Source organism: Chelonoidis abingdonii, chromosome 1, assembly GCF_003597395.2.
Source record: "Chelonoidis abingdonii isolate Lonesome George chromosome 1, CheloAbing_2.0, whole genome shotgun sequence".
Taxonomy (NCBI): domain Eukaryota; kingdom Metazoa; phylum Chordata; order Testudines; family Testudinidae; genus Chelonoidis; species Chelonoidis abingdonii.
This window is the reverse complement of record NC_133769.1, coordinates 326,723,382-326,741,885: the sequence shown is the minus strand read 5'-3', so window position 1 is coordinate 326,741,885 and position 18,504 is coordinate 326,723,382. Positions and strand designations below refer to the sequence as shown.

Below are 18,504 nucleotides of genomic sequence, written 5' to 3'. Positions count from 1 at the left end.
CACTGTAATCCCTAGGTCCTTTTCTGCAGAACTGCTGCCTAGCTGTTTGGTCCCTAGTCTGTAGCAGTGCATGGGATTCTTCCATCCCAACTGCAGGATGTCTGCACTTGTCCTTGTTGAACCTCATCAGATTTCTTTTGGCCCAATCCTATCCTTACCCTCCAGTGTATCTACCACTCCTCCTAGTTTAGTGTCATCTGCAAACTTGCTGAGAGTGCAGTCCACGCCATCCTCCAGATCATTAATGAAGATATTGAACAAAACCAGCCCCAGGCTGACCCTTGGGGCACTCTTCTTGATACCAGCTGCCGACTAGACATGGAGCCATTGATCACTACCCGCTGAGCCTGACGATCTAGCCAGGGATGGTCTAGGTTTACTTGGTTGTGCCTCATTGCAAGGGGCTGGATTGATGACTTCTCAAGGTCCTGTCCAGCCCTACATTTCTATGACTCTATGAATGATGAGGGGATTTCTAGAATACATAAACTAAACACATGGCTCTTGGTGGGGTCTTCAATATTGGGCTGAATACATTGGAAATAGGCTGTCTATTGAGCTTATCAGTACTTTCTGCTTCCAGATTGACTGGAAAACCCACATTAAAAGCCCTTTATCCTGATGTTTCAGTACTAATGCTTATGGTCCAGCCAGACAAAGAGCTGAAAAGGTTCATGGAAAAGGGTTTGGCGGGGGTGGTGGAGATTCAAAACAGATTAATTTAAATTTTTCATACCTCAAACAAGGTTTGGTTGGGGAGTTTGACAAAGATCCTGATTAGGTCTTACTTTATCCAAACCCCAAATGAGATTGTGTTTATTGTTTATTAATCTTTGCTGTAATCCATTTTAAAGTGTCTCTTTAAAAATAAAAAATATCCGACACCATTGGTGTAACTAAGGCTACATCTGTACTGGACACCACATGTGGTGTTATGTACAATACGGGTAGCTACGCGCCTCAGTGAAAAGAAGCCTGTGTCCACACTGAAAGTGAAAGGCTGTGGCGGGAGGAGTCAGCAGGGAAAGGCTCTGGCATCTCCCTGCAGTAGGGAAAGGCTCCAGCATAATAGGGTGGCACAGCTTGGGCGAGTAGAGAGCCATGTAGGATATGTCCCCAGGTACACACCCACAGGGTTCAGGCACGTCTTTATTCTACTCACCTAAGCCGTGCCTCACAATCTACAGTGCTGTTTATAGCCATGTTTGTATTGTATGTACTCTACAGGCCTCTGAAAGTAGTGCACAGTGTAGATGTACCTTATTTAACAAACTAGTGCTACCATGGCAGCTTCTGCATGAAGAATGAGCTCAGAGTGATGACATAGCAAAAAGGAGAAAAGAGCATAGACCGTGATAAAAGTAGTAATCACTGGCTTTGACAAGTAAGCTGAGTGAATGTGACATGGAAATTATAGAGCAAGTGTGTTTATGAAACAATATGAGCCTTGTTCACAGAGAATTGCAACAGCATCCACCATTCTAATTTATGCCATTATTTTGGTCAGCAATCTCAAGATTTGAAATGGTAAGGCACGATGGGTAACTAAATTGGTGCAGCCAGTCTCATCAGAAGCTGCTTCTTTTTCCAAACAAACTATGCCTATGGGTCGACGATCTCAGACAGAGGAATGCCATAATACAGTTCAAAACACATCTGTTTCCTTGCTTCACTAATTTTTTTCTAACTTTAAATTTCCTGTTGATTTCAATCTTCCCCTGCTTGAGAGATTTCAAAGAAGTTAACAAGGTTGCTCTCTCCGTGGTTCTGTCCAACTTCACTCAGCTTGAACCCAGACATGGATTTTGAAACTCTCCAGTGGTGCAGGTGGATGAAGAAAACAAAGAATCATCCACACCGCTGACATACTGTGAGCTCCTATGTGTATGCTCCTACAGCCAAATTCAGGCCTGGTGGAAGCAGGTTAAACTTCACTGACTTCACCGGCACTTCTGTTGGAGTTGCACCCAGTTACACCAGTATGTGGCCCACTAACTCAGAGGAATAAGAATAATGATGGATCATGAAAGTGTAAATCCCATCATCACTTGTTGCCTTAAATGTTGCTCTTACATTTATATTCTCTAGGTCCATGAAACACACAAACCACTTAATACAAAAACAACTTTAAAAAGTGGGCATTTGTTTCTTCAAGTTCTTCTTTTTATATGTGATTTGTTGCTGAACCAGGTCTGTGCTGTTTAGTTTCTTTCCAGGCTCCAATTTTTTCATGTAGATAGAATGATTTTTAACTATGTTTCAACAGAGAGCAGTGGAAATCCACCTCTTTCCTATTAATTATTGTTAGACAAAGCATAAAATCAGAATCAGAAAACAGAAATACAAATTATGACATCAGAAAGCTAGACTCATATTCTGAATCCAAAGTAACACTTATGACAGCAATAGAATTGCCTTTCCTAAGGCAATGCATAATGCCTTGTTAAGTCTATATTGTGAGTTGAAGTGTCTGTGTGTGCGTGTCTGTGGTAATCATTTCTGTATCTTTGTTATTATTTGTTTAATATAAATAGTACTGTGGTGGTGCCCAGGAGCTCCAGTCATTGACCAGGACTCGACTGTGCTGGGACCGGTATAAATACAGACCAAAAAGATGGTCTAAAAGTCCCCCATAGAGATATGACTCAGACTTTACCGCTGTGTCTTCTCTCCAGCCCTCAACAACAGCAGATGTAGAAATACAAAAAGAAGAGGAGAATGGAGAGAACGTTTGAGGAAGAGGTAGGAGCTGCATGCACAGCAGAAGAGCTGCGGCCCTGAGGAGAGAGTTGAGTTACAGTACAGGGGAAAATGACCTTGCAAGGAAAGAGCTTCAACGTGAGATCAAGTGTCGAGCACCAGACGCGAGGTCAGCCAAGTTGATCAGGTTAAGGGATAGCATCAATTACAGCGGTTACTGCCATCTGAATGTGGACCTCTGCCAGTTACGACATTGTAACAGGCTGAATCAGTAAATGCCAATTTTCTGACCCTTCTAATCTAAAGAAAAAGCACATACTTTTGGATGTGACCGTTGCCTTCTTCACATTCTAAACTGCTTTTACAAAACTCACTTGTCCCCGTACCAAATATATATATATGGGCCCCACCACCACCTTATACCAATGAGGCCAGTACCCATTGATTGAATTAATCTAATGTTAATAGTATCCAATGATAAGGGCAGCAGACTGCCCAGTTATATTTCATATCCAGTAAGTGGCAAAGCGGGAGTGACTTACCCAAGGCCCTGTGCAATGACACCAGAAAAATCAGTTTCCGACTCTGCTAGTTCACATTAGACCTAGGTCGCAACTTTCCAAAGTGATTTGCGGTCTCATTAGTCACCATTAAGGTTCATGTGCCAGTTATTGTTAACGTTTTAGAAGTCTCTCTATGTCTATAACTATAAACTAAATATTTTGTATTGTAAGTAATAACGTTTTAAACGTTTAAGAGCTTCATTTAAAATTCATAAAATGCAGAGCCCTGACGTGGCCAGGACCGGCTGTAGAGTGCACTAAACCGCTGTGCTGCCTTCGGCACCACAGTCATAGTTGCCTACCCTGCATTAGACTATTGCCTCTAACTGAGCACATAACTTTGACTATGAGCCTCAGGTATTTCTCCTGCTTTCTTTGCAAATAATGGGATTTACATAGCATATAGTATTTTAGCTCTTATTTTAATAACTTAACGCATGGCTGTTTAACTCACAGATGGCCTCTACTGTACTCGTGTTGAGACCATGTAGAACTGACATGCTAGCAGGATGCTCTGCTGTGGTTTATGGAAATTACTCCTCATTGACTTTGATTTAATTATTCATATTGCACACAGTTAACAATTGACGTGGTTAAAAAGATTTCAGCCCTGGCAGACTTTACCCAAACTAAAGCAAATCGACATACAGAGCTACATCGGCACAGTTGCACCACTGTAGCCAGTGTGGAAGACACCTATGCTGACAGGAGACGCTTGCTGTCAGCATAATTACTCACTCAGCAAGAAACAGAAGCTATGTTCGCAGAACAGTTGTCTCCCACCGACACAAGCGCCTGGCATGGACGGCGCAAACTTGCGTCTCTTGCAGGGAAGCTTTCTTGCACCCTACACAACATATGTAAATCCACTTAAGCACTAATGTAGACCTGCCTAACAAACGCTATTCATGGAAGGCTCTCTCATTTTAATTTCTATCTTCATCATGTCTGGGTGGCAATCTAACCCTGAACCTAAAAACAAGTAGTTCCTGTTGCCTGCAGGGTCTCATGGCTGAAATTTTACATAGGATGCATGTACAGACTTGATTCTTAATAGACTCATAGTTTAGAGTTTGAGTGAAAGCCTGGGACTCAGAATTCCAGGGTTCTATTCTTGGCTTTGCTTGAAACACTGAGCGATCTGGGAAGCATCATTAATTTCTGGCGTGATCCTGTACCTTGTGAAATATTGCAATTTGTGGAGAGATTAAAGCACTAATCAATCAAATGACCCTGACTTTGCACAACGGTAAATGACTGCATAGGTCACAAGGCAATCGCAGGCAGACTAGGCGGTTGCCATTTAGGACCATTTAGAGGACTAGCGGTTGCCTAGGGCGCCAAGACTTGGGGGCACTAAAAAGGCGCCCCCCAATTTTTTTTTAAATGAGACAGCCGTGCTGCTGGACAGAAAGGGAGTCTAAGCTGCCGGTGGCAGCGGCTGCCGCACCCAGGCCCCCTGGTCAGTGCCCACGCGGCAGCCGGCAGCCCAGGCATCCCCGGTCAGGGCACGCGCCGACAGCCGGCAACCCAGGCCGCCCCTCTGGGTCAGGGCGCCGCGCGACAGCCGGCAGCTGAGGGCCCCCGGGTCAGCGCAGCACCGCAGCCAGGGGACGCCTGGTCAGGCGGCCGCACGGCAGCCGGCAACACCAGGGCCCCTTTGGGTCAGGGCGCCGCCGGCAGCCGGCAGCCCAGGGCCCCCGGGTCAGGCGCCGCCATGGCAGCCGCAGCCCAGGGCCCCCTGGGTCAGGGCACCGCCATGGCAGCCGGCAGCCAGGGCCCCCTTTGGGTCAGGGCGCCGCCGTGGCAGCGGCAGCCCAGGGCCCCCCAGGTCAGCGTGCCGCCGTGGCAGCCAGCAGCCCAGGGCACCCTGGGTCAGTGCGCTGCCCGGCAGTGGCAGCCCAGGGACCCCTGGTCAGGGCACTGCGTGCAGCCAGCAGCCCAGGGGGCGCCCGTCAGGGCGCCGCCGCGGGCACGCCAGAGGTAGGCTGCCCACACGCAGGCGAGGCCAGAATCCTCTCCCCCCAGAGCAGGGCTCCAGTCTATCCATTTTCTCATTGCCGCGGGCGCCGGCGGCTGGCAGAGCTGCGCAGCTCTGCTTAGGGCACGTGGCAGAGCCCTGCAATGGCGGCGCAACACCAGGACTCTGAGGAAAGCAGGAGCTGCCCCCTGTCTCACCTCCACGTCAACCCAGCGAGGGCACGGAGAAAAAAGGCCTCAGCAGTGGTCTGATAGAGCGGAGGAGAAAGAGACCCCGAGTGCTCAGCTGGCCAAGGTAAAAAGTGCTTCCCACAGCTTGGCCAGGTGCCTGTGCTCCTGCCCCTGGTCCGTGGCTGTCCCTGCTCCTGCTCCCTTGTGCCTGGATGGCTGGGAGAACACAGCTGCAGAGCAGCTGCCCAGTGCCCCAGGCACCACCCTAACCATCCCCCCACAGCCACTGACCCCACTCGAGCCAGTCCCTCTACTGGAAACCCTCAACCCCATCCCCCCCCCAGCCTGACCCCAGACGCCCAAGCCAGTCCCTGAGCTGAAACTCCCTCGACACCATCCCCCCCGCAGCCTGACCCCAGCTCCGAGCCCATCCCTCTGAGCTTAAAACCCCCTCACCCCATCCCCCAACAGCCCTGACCCCCACTCCAAGCCAGTCCCTCTGAGCTGGAAACCCGCTGACCACATCCTCCCCACACCTGACCCCACAGCTGACAGTTAGTGTCCCTAACACAGTTATTGCTCTTCGCACTCTGACTCTCCAGTTTCTGTGGCAGTGTAAGCAAAGCTCTCAAAGCTCAAGGTTCATAAAGAACATACATGCGGTCTATAGCCACAAAAACTGTGTTGGCTATCTACTTATCACAGAACATGACATGTCACCCAGCATTGACTTGCAGAATTGTCTAATAATTGCTAACTTAAAGGGAAACATAAAATTCTAAATCTACACAATACTTGGCTCTGATGCGCACCGTAGAGATGCTGTAACCCGCTATGTGATGGGGAGTGGGCGCAAACAAGAGTCACCTCGGGTGCAAAATATCCTTTGCCACCCTGGCCCTGAAGGTAATGCGAGAATGATCCATGTCTCTGAGTTTAATCATCGGTGACGCAAAGATCGCTCTTGAATCCAACTATCTCTAAGCAGCGATAACTACCGAGTGACAACTCCCAGTGTAGCTTTGACGGAAAAGGAAGCTTGTCTGAGAATGCTGACTAATAGAAATATCGTTATCCTCCATTTTACCGCCGTAAAGCTGTGTGGTCGTTACCAGTATTTTCACACTCCCAGTCAATAATAGGCCAGTGAGATCTCTTACGGCAGATTCAAGTGTATATGCTTGATTAATCGTTTTTCCTCAGCTCTCCTGAGAGTTGATTCCTTTTTTGGAGTGATAGTAGCCGAAACGGGAGATTGGACCCCAATTGCTGAATTGCAAAATATAATCCCTTGCTTATAGTGTATCTGATCTAAAACCTCCTCAAGGTGCTGTTATCCAGTGCTTTTGTCCGTATTGATTTCCTAGTATGTGGTGGGAAAGGTTGTGAAAGTTTGAGAGCAAAGGGTATTTTAACTAAGAGATTTCCTTATCTTCGCTCTTAATCTTTTACCATATATACACTGTACTTGTTGTTTACTTCCCTTTATGTTGAGTCATTTTTGTTTGTAAGATGTCTTGGTTGTAATCCATGTACTCTATTGAACATTACTGATGTTTGGAAACTGAGAGTGAGGTTTTCAATTGCTGAAGATTTACCGCACTTTGGGGGGTTTTTGTTCTTTGTTTCCTTTGGCAGTGCGGGTTTTCTACTTATCTTGGAACAGCTCTTAGAGATATAGGCCAGGATGGTGGCTTTGCTCTTACCTCGGGTTATAAAATAACTTGACTGAAGGTCAAGACAGTAGGTTGTGTGGGATTGGATTCTAAGCATATTTGTCTTGCTCGTTTCCCAGTCTGTTATGGGTTTAATTTCGCACATCTTATTCCAAGCTGAAGCAATGGAAGTATAGTCATGTCCATTCAGGGTTGCAGTGTCCCATACAAAATATGAATTAGTTCTTCCAGGGTGTAGTTCCACACACTAAGTTAATCAAGATTTTCAAAAATCAACGTAAAGTTGTGTTCCAGGTTTTCTATGATTCTTACCCCATGTACAGCGCTCTCTCAGCTCGTTACACTTATCCAGTTTGGGCCGCTCCTCTCAATATTCTGACAGTGTGTCCCTACCAAGTTATTGCTCTTCGTCTCTTGACTCTCCAGTTTCTGTGGCAGTGTAGAGCTTCTCAAAGCTCAAGTTCATAAAGACTACATGCGAACTCAATGTTGCCACCAAACTTGTTGGGTATCTACTTTCACTAGCATGACATTGGTACAGCATTGACTTGGAGGACTTGTTTCTACATTTGCTAAACTTAAGTGTGGCAACTATTCTTAATTTAACGTTACTCTGTGACCGTGTTTTTATAATGTATGTGATTTGGGGGTGGGCGGCGCAAACAGAAGTTTCACCCGGGTGCATATCCTTGCCGGCTGAGCATGAGATGAGATCCAATGGTCTTGAGTTCATCTGGGTGACGCATATCTGCTTTGATCCACTAGCTTAGCGGATACTACGTAGTGACAAGCTCTCCTGTAGTTGATGCTGGAAAGGAAGTTTTGTCTGAGATTATAGAACATGCGTCTTCTCCATTTTGCCTGAGGTGTTGTGTCAATGTTGTTTATTTTTCTCTTCGCCAGTCAATAAACCGTTATCTCTTATCGGCAGATTTAGTTATCTGTTTTAGATTTTTCCTCGTCTCCTTGTAAGGGTTTGATTCCTTTTGCAGGATAGGGGTGCTCTCGCTGGGTTTGCCATTCTGAGTGCAATCCTTTTATAAGTTATTGATCTTACAAACGATTCCATAGTGTGCTGTTTGCTGCCTTCGCACCCATGTCATAGTTGCCTACCCTGCATTAGACATTATTGCCTCTAACTGAGCACATAACTTTGACTATGAGCCTCAGGTATTTCTCCTGCTTTTTTGCTAAATAAATGGGATTACATAGCATATAGTATTTAGCCTTATTTTTAATAACTTAACTGCATGGCTGTTTTACTCACAGATGGCCCTACTGTACTCGTGTGAGACCATGTAGAATGACATGCTAGCAGGATGCTCTGCTGTGGTTTATGGAAATTACTCTCCATTGACTTTGATTTAATTATTCATATTGCACACAGTTAACAATTGACGTGGTTAAAAAGATTTCAGCCCTGGCAGACTTTACCCAAGACTAAAGGCAAATCGACACTACAGAGCTACATCGGCACAGTTGCACCACTGTAGCACGTGGTGGAAGACACGCTTAGCTGACAGGAGAGCGCTTGCCTGTCAGCATAATTACTCCACCTCAGCAAGAAACAGAAGCTGTTCGCAGAACAGTGTCTCCACCGACACAAGCGCTTGGCATGGACGGCGCAAACTTGCGTCTCTTGCAGGAAGCTTTCTTGCACCCTACACAACATATGTAAATCCACTTAAGCACTAATGTAGACCTGCCCTAACAAACGCTATTCATGGAAGGCCTTCTCATTTTAATTCTATCTTCATCATGTCTGGGTGGCAATCTAACCCTGAAACCTAAGAAACAGAGTAGTTCCTGTTGCCTGCAGGTCTCATGGCTGAAATTTTACATAGGGATGCATGTACAGTACTTTGATTCTTTAATTGACTCATAGTTTAGAGTTTGGAGTGAAAGCCTGGGACTCAGAATTCCAGGGTTCTATTCTTGCTTTGCTTGAAACACTGAGCGATCTGGGAAGTCATCTAATTTTCTGGCGTGATCCTTGTACCTTGTAATCATTTGCAATTGTGTGAGTAGATTTAAAGCACTAATCAATCAAATGACCCTGACTTTGCACAACGGTAAATGACTGCATAGAAATGGTGCAGGCATCAGGGCAGACTAGGCGGTTGCCATTTAGGACCATTTAGAGGACTAGCGGTTGCCTAGGGCGCCAAGACTTGGGGGCACTAAAAGAGGCGCCCCCCAATTTTTTTTTAAATGATTGAGCAGCCGTGTGCGGGACAGAAAGGAGTCTAAGCTGCCGGTGGCAGCGGCTGCGGCAGCCCAGGCCCCCTGGGTCAGTGCACCACCGCGGCAGCGGCAGCCCAGGCATCCCCTGGGTCAGGGCACCGCGCGACAGCGCGCAGCCCAGGGCCCCTCTGGGTCAGGGCGCCGCGCGACAGCCGGCAGCTGAGGGGCCCCTGGGTCGCGCGCAGCCGCAGCCAGGGGGACCTGGGTCAGGGCGCCGCCACTGGGCAGCCGGCAACCCAGGGCCCCTTTGGTCAGGGCGCCGCCGCGGCAGCCGGCAGCCCAGGGGCCCCCGGGTCAGGGCGCCGCCATGGCAGCCGCACCAGGGCCCCCCTGGGTCAGGGCACCGCCATGGCAGCCGGCAGCCCAGGGCCCCCTTTGGGTCAGGGCGCCGCCGTGGCAGCCGGCAGCCCAGGGCCCCCCAGGTCAGCGTGCCGCCGTGGCAGCCAGCAGCCCAGGGCACCCTGGGTCAGTGCGCTGCCGCGGCAGCTGGCAGCCCAGGGACCCCCTGGGTCAGGGCATGCGTGGCAGCCAGCACCCAGGGGGCCCCTGGGTCAGGGCGCCGCGCGGGCAGCCCAGAGGTTCAGGCTGCCCACACGCAGGCAGAGGCTCCAGAATCCTCTCCCTCCCAGAGCAGGGGCTCCAGTCTATGCCATTTTTCTCATTGCCGGGGGCGCCGGCGGCTGGGCAGAGCTGCGCCAGCTCTGCTTAGGGCAGTGGCAGGAGCCCTGCAATGGCGGCGCAACACCAGGACTTCTGAGGAAAGCAGGGGCTGCCCCTGTCTACCCTCCACGTCAACCCAGCGAGGGGCACGGAGAAGAAAAGAGCCTCAGCAGTGGTCTGATGAAGCGGAGGAGAAAGAGACCCCGATGCTCATGCGTTGGGCAAGGTAAGTAAAGTGCTTCCCACAGCTTGGCCTCAGGTGCCTGTGCTCCTGCCCCTGGTCCGTGGCTGGTCCCTGCTCCTGCTCCCTTGTGCCTGGATGGCTGGAGAGAACAGCAGCTGCAGAGCTGAGCTGCCCAGTGCCCCAGGCACCACCCTAACCATCCCCCCACAGCCCTGACCCCACTCGAGCCCAGTCCCTCTGAGCTGGAAACCCTCAACCCCATCCCCCCCCAGCCCTGACCCCAGCGCCAAGCCCAGTCCCTTTGGAGCTGGGAACTCCCTCGACCCATCCCCCCGCAGCCCTGACCCCCAGCTCCGAGCCCGTCCTCTGAGCTTAAAACCCCCTCACCCCATCCCCCCCACAGCCCTGACCCCCAGCTCCAAGCCCAGTCCCTCTGAGCTGGAAACCCGTGACCCATCCTCCCACAGCCCTGACCCCCAGCTGACAGATAGTGTCCCTAACACAGTTATTGCTCTTCGCTCCTCTGACTCTCCCAGTTTCTGTGGCCAGTGGTAAGCAAAGCTCTCAAAGCTCAAGGGTTGCAATAAAAAAAAGGGGAAAAAAACCCATTTTTTTAACCCATGCGGGAAAAAAACATCAATGTTGCAACAAAAACTTGTTGGGCTATCTACCTTATCACTAGAACATGACATTGCTCACAGCATTGACTTGGAGGAACTTGTTTCTAAATTTGCTAAACTTAAAGTGTAGAAACATAAATTCTAAATTATAACATGTTACTCTGTGACCGTGTATTGTGTATAATGTATGTGATTTGGGGGTAGGGGGGCGCAAGACAGAAGTTTCACCTCGGGTGCAAAATATCCTTGCACCGGCCCTGAAGGCATGAGAATGAGATCCAATGTCTCTGAGTTCATCATGGGTGACGCAAAATCCTGCTCTGAATCCCAACTAGCTCTAGCCAGGATAACTACGTAGTGACAAGCTCTCCAGTGTAGCTTGATGCTGAAAAGGAAGCTTTTTGTCTGAGAATGTACATAGAAAATATCCGTCTTCCTCCATTTCTAGCCTGAAGGTGTCTGTTCACATGTTGTTTATTTTTTTTCCCTCACAGTCAATAAACCAGTAATCTCTTACGGCAGATTCTAGTTAATATCTTTATTAAGGATGTTTTCCTTCAGTCTCCTATGTAAGGTTTGATTCCTTTGTGGCAGGGATAGGAGTGCTCTCGCTGGAGTTTGACCATTCTGAAGTGCAAAATCCTTTTATAGTTATTGATCTTAAAACCTTCCCAAGTGTGCTGTTTTATCCAGTGCTTTTGTCCGAGTATTGATTTCCTAGTATGTGGTGGGAAGAGTTGTGAAAGTTTGAGTCAAAGGGTCTTTGTATTTTAAGCTAGAGAGTTTCCTTATCTTCGCTCTTAATCTTTTACCATATATATTAAACTGTACTTGTTGTTTTTACTCCTTTTATGTTGAGTCATTTTTGTTTGTTAAAGATGTCTTGTTGTGAAGTCCATGTACTATTGAACATTACTGATTGTTTGGAAACTGATAGGTGAGGTTTTCAATTGCTGATGATTTACCGGTAAGCTTTGGGGGGTTTTTGTTCTTTGTTTTCTTTGCAGTGCTGTGTTTCTATTTATTTCTTGGTCAGCTCTTAGAGATATTAGGCAGGATGGTGCTTTGCTCTTACTCGGGTTATAAAATAAGTTGACTCAGGTCAGACAGGTTGTGCTGGGATTGGATTCTAAGCATATTTGTCTTGCTCGTTTCCCAGTCTGTTATGGTTTAATCCGCCACATTATTGCCAGCTGAAGCAATGGAAGTAAGTCTGTCTCATTCAAGGGTTGCAGTGTCCCATACAAAAATATGAATTAGTCTTCAGGGCTGTCAGTCCAACACTAAGTTAAATCAAGATTTTTTTAAAATCCAACGTAAAGTTGTGTTTCAGGTTTTCCTAATGATCTTACCCATGTACAGCGCTCTCCAGCTCGTTACACTTATCCAGTTTGGGCCTCCTCTCAATATTTATTCATTAGTAAATGAATTAATTAATTTCATGGTCCATCAATGGCTGTTAGTCAAGATGGTCAAGGTTAGGGTGACCAGATATCCCGTTTTTAAGGGGACAGTCCTATATTTAAGCCCTCCTGCAGTTGTCCCAACTGTTTCTTTAAAAATGGGCAAATTGTCCCATATTTTCTGTCTCTTCCCTGCCTGCTCCCTCCTTCAGTACTGGCGAGTCTTGCTGCTGGCCAGATCCCTGATCGCTAGCCTCTTGCCCACCAGCGGTGAAGGGGGTATCCAGTGGCTGACGATTGGGGTGGGTAGTGGAAGGCTGGTGGTGGGGCAAAGCTGCAGAGCACAGGGCCAGCTTCTCCCTCTGCTGGTCCTTCAGTGCAGCCCCTGCTGGGTGCTGGCTCTTGGCTAGCAGGGCCCCACCCTCTGTCCCTTTTCCAGGCACCAGGCGGCAGCCGGTTACATGTCGCCTCTGCTGCCCACCCATTGGTCCTTTAGGTCCTCCCCCTCTCGCTCTCCTCTCCCTACTTTGCCCTTTTACCCCCCAGCGCAGCTGCTCCTCCATATCCTCCCTGGCGGGATATATCCCTCTCCCAGTGCTGCACTGAGAACCAGCCTCTGGTCAGAGCACTCAGCTCACCAACAGCCTGGTCGGCAGGCTCCTTCCTTCCCCCACTGCCTCTGGCTGGGCCAGCGCCCTGGGAAAGCCCAAGACCCTCCGACCTGGGGCACTAGCCAGGAGGAGCTGAGCCCTGTGTGTACCAAAGCCCCGCACAGTGCTGGCACGGGGAAGCCTCTCCACCCCTCAGCGAAGCTCCAGAGTGGTGGTGGTGGAGTGGGGAGGGGCAGAAGCAATTTCCAGCATGTTCGCGCCCCAACCCTGCAGGCTCCACAGCAGCACCCCAGGCAGAGGCTTAGCACCCTCTTCACCTGCGCCTCCTCCCCACCCAGGAGCGGGGCTGCTCCGTCCCCTAGGCACCCTTCACTGCTGAGCCACCTCTCTGGCCGGGTTCACTGAAGCCCCTGCAGTCTGGTTCCCTGGGCCCTGGTGCACAGTGCGTCCTTAGTTAACCCCTTCCTGCCCATGCTGTAGTGAAGGGACAGGAGGCAGCTGGGTTATGTCGGTGGCCAGCAGCAGCCTGGAGGTATTATCTGCCTTTGACACTGTGCAAGCAGGAAGGGACAAGCTGCTTCCAGTCACAGGGGAGCTGGGGGGAGGAGGGGGAGATGAGTTCTGCAAAGAGATGGGTCATGTCATCCCTCCTCTCCCCCCGCCTGCCTGCACCTGGAAGCAGCTCCCATCCCTTCCCTTCCACACAGTGCCGAAAGGCTGCTGCTGGTCACATTCTGGTTTGAACCCTGGCTGAAATCTGGGGAGGGGGGCATGTGACCCAGCATGCCCCCCAACATGTTGCCTCAGGAAGATGCGGCACCAGGTGCCAGGAGAGGCGAGTCCATCCCAGAGGCCCAGCCAGGCATGGAGGGCGGAGAGCAGGGAGGGTCAGGAGGGCAGGGAGGGTCAGGTCGGTCGGTCACTCACCCCCACCCATGTGAGAGAGGTGTATGAGAATGAGGTATGTGTCATCTCTCCCCATGTGAACCCTAAAGTCTTAAAGATAAGAAGGTAAATAAAAAGAATCTGAGTACGCAATATTTCTTTTTAACAGGGGCTCAGTCAACTTGATGTTAATTTGAATGTTTGTATTGCATAGTTCTGTTTGATTGCCATTTAACTCGCCTGAATATGAGTAATTTTACCAGGTGTCCCATATTCAGCATAGGAAGTATGGTAACCCTAGTCAAGGTTGCAACCCATGGGCTGGGTGTCCCTAAGCCTCTGACCACTAGAAGCTGGGACTGTATGACAGGAGATGGATCACTCGACAGTTGCCCTCTTCTGTTCACTCCCTCTGAAGCATCTGGCGTTGGCCACTGTCAGAAGACAGATCTTCTGAACCACTGGTCTGGCCCCGCTTGGCCATTCTTATGTTCTTACGCCTTATAACTCCTTTGGGAGGTAGTTGTTACAGACAGAAAAATGAGGTTAGGTGACTTTGTCAAGATTAACGAGTGAGTCAGTGGTAGAGCTGATTCCATGTGCGAAAGAATCTACCTACTATGAAAAGTGGCAGAGTAGGCTACACTGGAAGAACAAAGGCAGCCACAAGGAAAACGGGTATGGAGTCAGAAAGTTAGGCTGGGCAAAATCCATGGAGAAATTTTTGAAAACTAGCTTTTTGGCTTTATTGGGAGGGAACCTGCCAGTGAAGTTGGTGGAGAAAGGAACTCTGCCTCCTGTTTCCTAGATCTCAGAAGATTAGGAATTTAGCATAGTCATTCCAATGGAGTGTTCATACAGAAAGCAAATAAGGCATGAATAAAGATTTAAGCAAGTACAGGGTAAAGAATTCTGGCAGTGCTTCAGAGGTGGTGATAGGCTGACATACAAACAAATAGAATATACATACCAGGGGAAGGGGTTGATGGTATTCATACACCAATACCACCTCACTAAGCCACTCTCTACTCACTCACTCTTTAGATCTTATCTCAGCAACTAAATCCCACTTTGTTTTGTGAATAATTCTTAACCATAGCACTGTCTCTTCTGTTATCATCAAGACAAGTTTGTATATTTCAAATTCCAAGCGAAATGTATATTTTTCATTCTAAATGTAAATCTTATCTCATTTAATTCGAAATTTGGCAGCTGATGTCTGAGCTAACTTAGCTATTTTGAATGATTATATGTAGTAAAACATTTATTCTTATCCACACTAGTTCTGTGCCTCTGTCTTTGTTCTCTAATCTAACATTAAGTCTAAATAAAACAGCTGTGTGCATGAAGCAACTTCACAGTGAACAGCTGTTTCACTATAAAAATACAATTGTTTGATACACCACATTACAAAACGATGCAAGAGGATATGTTTGATTAGGGAATGTGATCATTATACCTCACAAAGCCCAGAAGAGCAAGTGACTTATATAGTCCTTAATCTGTGGCAATCAGAAGATTACTCTGATGGAGGCTGGAGAGCCCAGGAAATTGGAAATGGGATACAGATCTTTTCAGCATTAGGTCATTGGGTCAATAGTGGCAAGGACTCATTGCCATCTGATGGTTTTTCATTAGCCTGTTATGATGTGAGTTGATGGTCCTAGTCCATTTCCATTAGGACAGTTGTCCAAATCGACAGAAACCACCATCGCAACTGATACTACGTGGCACCATTGTAGACTAAGATTTGAACAAACAAAGAGGCAGTTCCTCCTGCTCCAGGTTAGAATGATTTGGAGAAGCTTATCTTGTCATGGATGGTGATGTGTCTGTTCCATAGAGATGCCACATGCATCAGTCTCCAGGGGTGTCAACCTGGCACCTTTCAAGAACACTAACTGCACTCAAAATGTAAAGTGTAGGGGTAAACCACCGGTAAAAGAGATTGAAATGATTCCAGAGTCTTATGTGGTAGATTAATTGTATGATCAGCGCTGTCACAAGAAACAACATAGTTGTAGAATCCTTGCAATAGTTAATCAGAATGAGATGGTGATTATTTGTCACCGGACATGTATGTATGAATATTCAAAAGGTTGAGGCTGTTTTACTTGAATTTTTTATGAGCACTGTGTTTCACTAACAGATACATGACACAATCCCATCATATTTGACTTGATGCACACCTCTGGTGCTAAGAATGAATCTCAGCTAAATTAGGAGGTCTTAATCTTGTGTGATTTATTGAGACAAAACTCCCATTGGTCTTATTTATATATATTTATTCTTTATTGCCTTTATTATATCAAAAATAAATCAGTGAGTGATCCACCAATGGGAGCTGAAGAATAAAGTGCACTTTGTTGAATCACTTCTTAAATATATTCACCTCCTTGCTTATTCAGCCACTGGATTGCCCTAATATCGCAGTCAAGTAATTCTCACTCCTGGGTCTCATGGCCCTAACAAGAAAAATTTGGCATCTGGCTATATCTTATCCACATGCATTATAATAAAAGATGTGAAGAAACGATCCATTGATGCTCCTTACACAAAACCAACGGGTGTGTTAGCTGCATGTAGGCAGTGGAAAGGTTTCCTGTTCCAAATATTGTCATGTAGCTTTTGTCATTTTTCTTTGCATCAGTAAGTTACTGCACTGACTGAAACAACAGGAAAGCTCTCAGTGATCAGTAAGAGAAGATGAAGGGAAACTTGCTGATTTCAGTGGCATCTCAATGATTTATTTCTGCACTAACTTGAAAATGCGTGTGCGTATATTAACAAAGGGTATCACTGACTTACTGGGATTGGATTAATAAGCATATGAGCATTTTAGCTGGGAATAGGAGTTTGTAATGATGATTCTCTAAATAATTATTGTTCAATTAACAAATTGTATTTGCCGATAGCTATGATTTTCACTGTTTTTCTATAAATAAATGCTAAATCTTTTTGGCATCTTCCATTGAGGTTAATTCAAGGTCTTAAAATAAAAATAGTTGTAGCAGAATACTATGAAGGGCAATAAACCCAGGATATATTGGATTTGAGTCCATTTATCAGATCATATGGGAGAGTCTGGTTTGTTAATAACATTTCAGTTTATGGGCTGCTGAAGTTTCTGAACAGATAAATGGCCTTGACAAATTAAAGGTTTTCAGCCTGTGGTTTTTTTTTTAATATCACTGTTGTTACCATTAAGTTGCAAGAGCAGCAAAGCAGGCTGCAGTGCCCACATCCCTTCACACGGAGAGTCATAACACACTTTCTGCAATTAATCATTACACTTGATAACATAAGAACTGTTGCACTCAGTTTGCGTCATCTGTAATTTTCCAAGTCCCTGGTGTTTTCAGGTAGTTCCTCCTGTTGGTGCTCCATAGCGCTAATATTTTTCTGTCTATAACTTTATTTTGTTGTCTTTTGAACAGGTGGAAGATATTTCAGCCACTCACGAAGCTGCAATGTTAGAGATGGAAAATAATCATGCAGTTGCCATTGCAGTACTCCAGGATGAGCATGACAACAAAGTTCAAGGTAATGTGGGACACTTATACATATACAGCCATCTTAGTCCTAAAGTTGGGAGTGCTGTGAGATAGGCTTGAAGCTCCTTAATCCCGATCAGATGATGAAATCGCAGCTGGCTGATAACCCTGGCCCTCTAACTTTGGACTGAAGTCTCACTATGTAGTTGCACTGTAGAGGGGTGATAAAGGGAGAAAACAATATTCCACAATGAAACCCTATAAACCTGTCTTGGCTGACAAGGATGAAAACAGAAAAGCACCTCAGTATATGCATAAGATAGGGGTTGACTAGAAAAGCTGGAACCCATGCCTTTCAATTGCTGAGTATACCCCAACATCCCCGCCAGAACACAAGAGGACTCCAGTCGCTCTTGATTAGGGTGACCAGACAGCAAATGTGAAAAATCAGGACAAAGGGTGGGGGGTAATAGGAACCTATATAAGAAAAAGATGCAATAAAATCAGGACATCTGGTCACCCTACTCTTGATGGAAGCATCATTTTTGTAGACATTTAAAATTAGACTGAACCCACTAGTAAATACAGGGCAGAGAATAACTCTCCATTTCAGAGTCAGGGCTGCAATGGGCAGAGGTTTGATTTTGCCAGGTATGAGTTAAGGGCTATTGCTACGGGCACCAGCATTGTAGAATGGCTGCTCCCCAACACCTCCCCCTTCCTGAGCAGACACTATTAAAACACAAGACATTATGCACACATTGTCACTGCAGAGGAGCTCCCAACAGGCGCATAGCATCCAGCCTAGTTTAGTCACTGATTCCTCTCCTTCGTTTTGTAAAGTTGCATGCCAGCTTTTCTATTACACCAGGGGCTTCGATGAGAATAATGTCATAAGCCTAAACGTTACTGGCCAGTTGCAGGGATTTTATACTGATTGATGTAGTATATAATAGATATCTACCATATTTGCAAATAATTTTGACCTCTGAATAATGAAAGGACAGTTGTTTTTATGGCAGCATGGTTACAGCCTTAAACTAGACGTGTTGGTGCGAATGTCGAGCTGGACCCTGCAAGGTGACATCTGCCCTCCTCTCTCTGGTGGTTAGTGAGAATTGAGAGGTACTCGGGACTGTGCTTGGTCAGGCCCTTCATGAAATGAAATGTTAGTTTTAGCTAATCGTCTTAGGATGTGAAGGATGGTGAGCATTAACCGTGGAGACAAAAGGAAGGAAACGGCTGCTTTGGAGAATGCAGCTGTGACATGATTTAAAAGGAAGACCCTGATGCTAATGGTGTTCTATATAAGC

The 18,504-nt window shown here is 47.0% G+C and overlaps 1 protein-coding gene across 1 annotated transcript in view; it reads left to right on the top strand.

Annotated features, from left to right (window-relative positions):
* Positions 1–18,504, top strand: part of MTUS2 (microtubule associated scaffold protein 2) — a 545,841-nt gene that overhangs the window by 477,511 nt on the left and 49,826 nt on the right. Inside the window, exons 10-11 of the mRNA XM_075065972.1 lie at positions 15,379–15,482; positions 17,135–17,240. Of these exons, the coding sequence (XP_074922073.1) occupies positions 15,379–15,482; positions 17,135–17,240 (210 nt within the window). The remainder of the gene's footprint in view (positions 1–15,378; positions 15,483–17,134; positions 17,241–18,504) is intronic.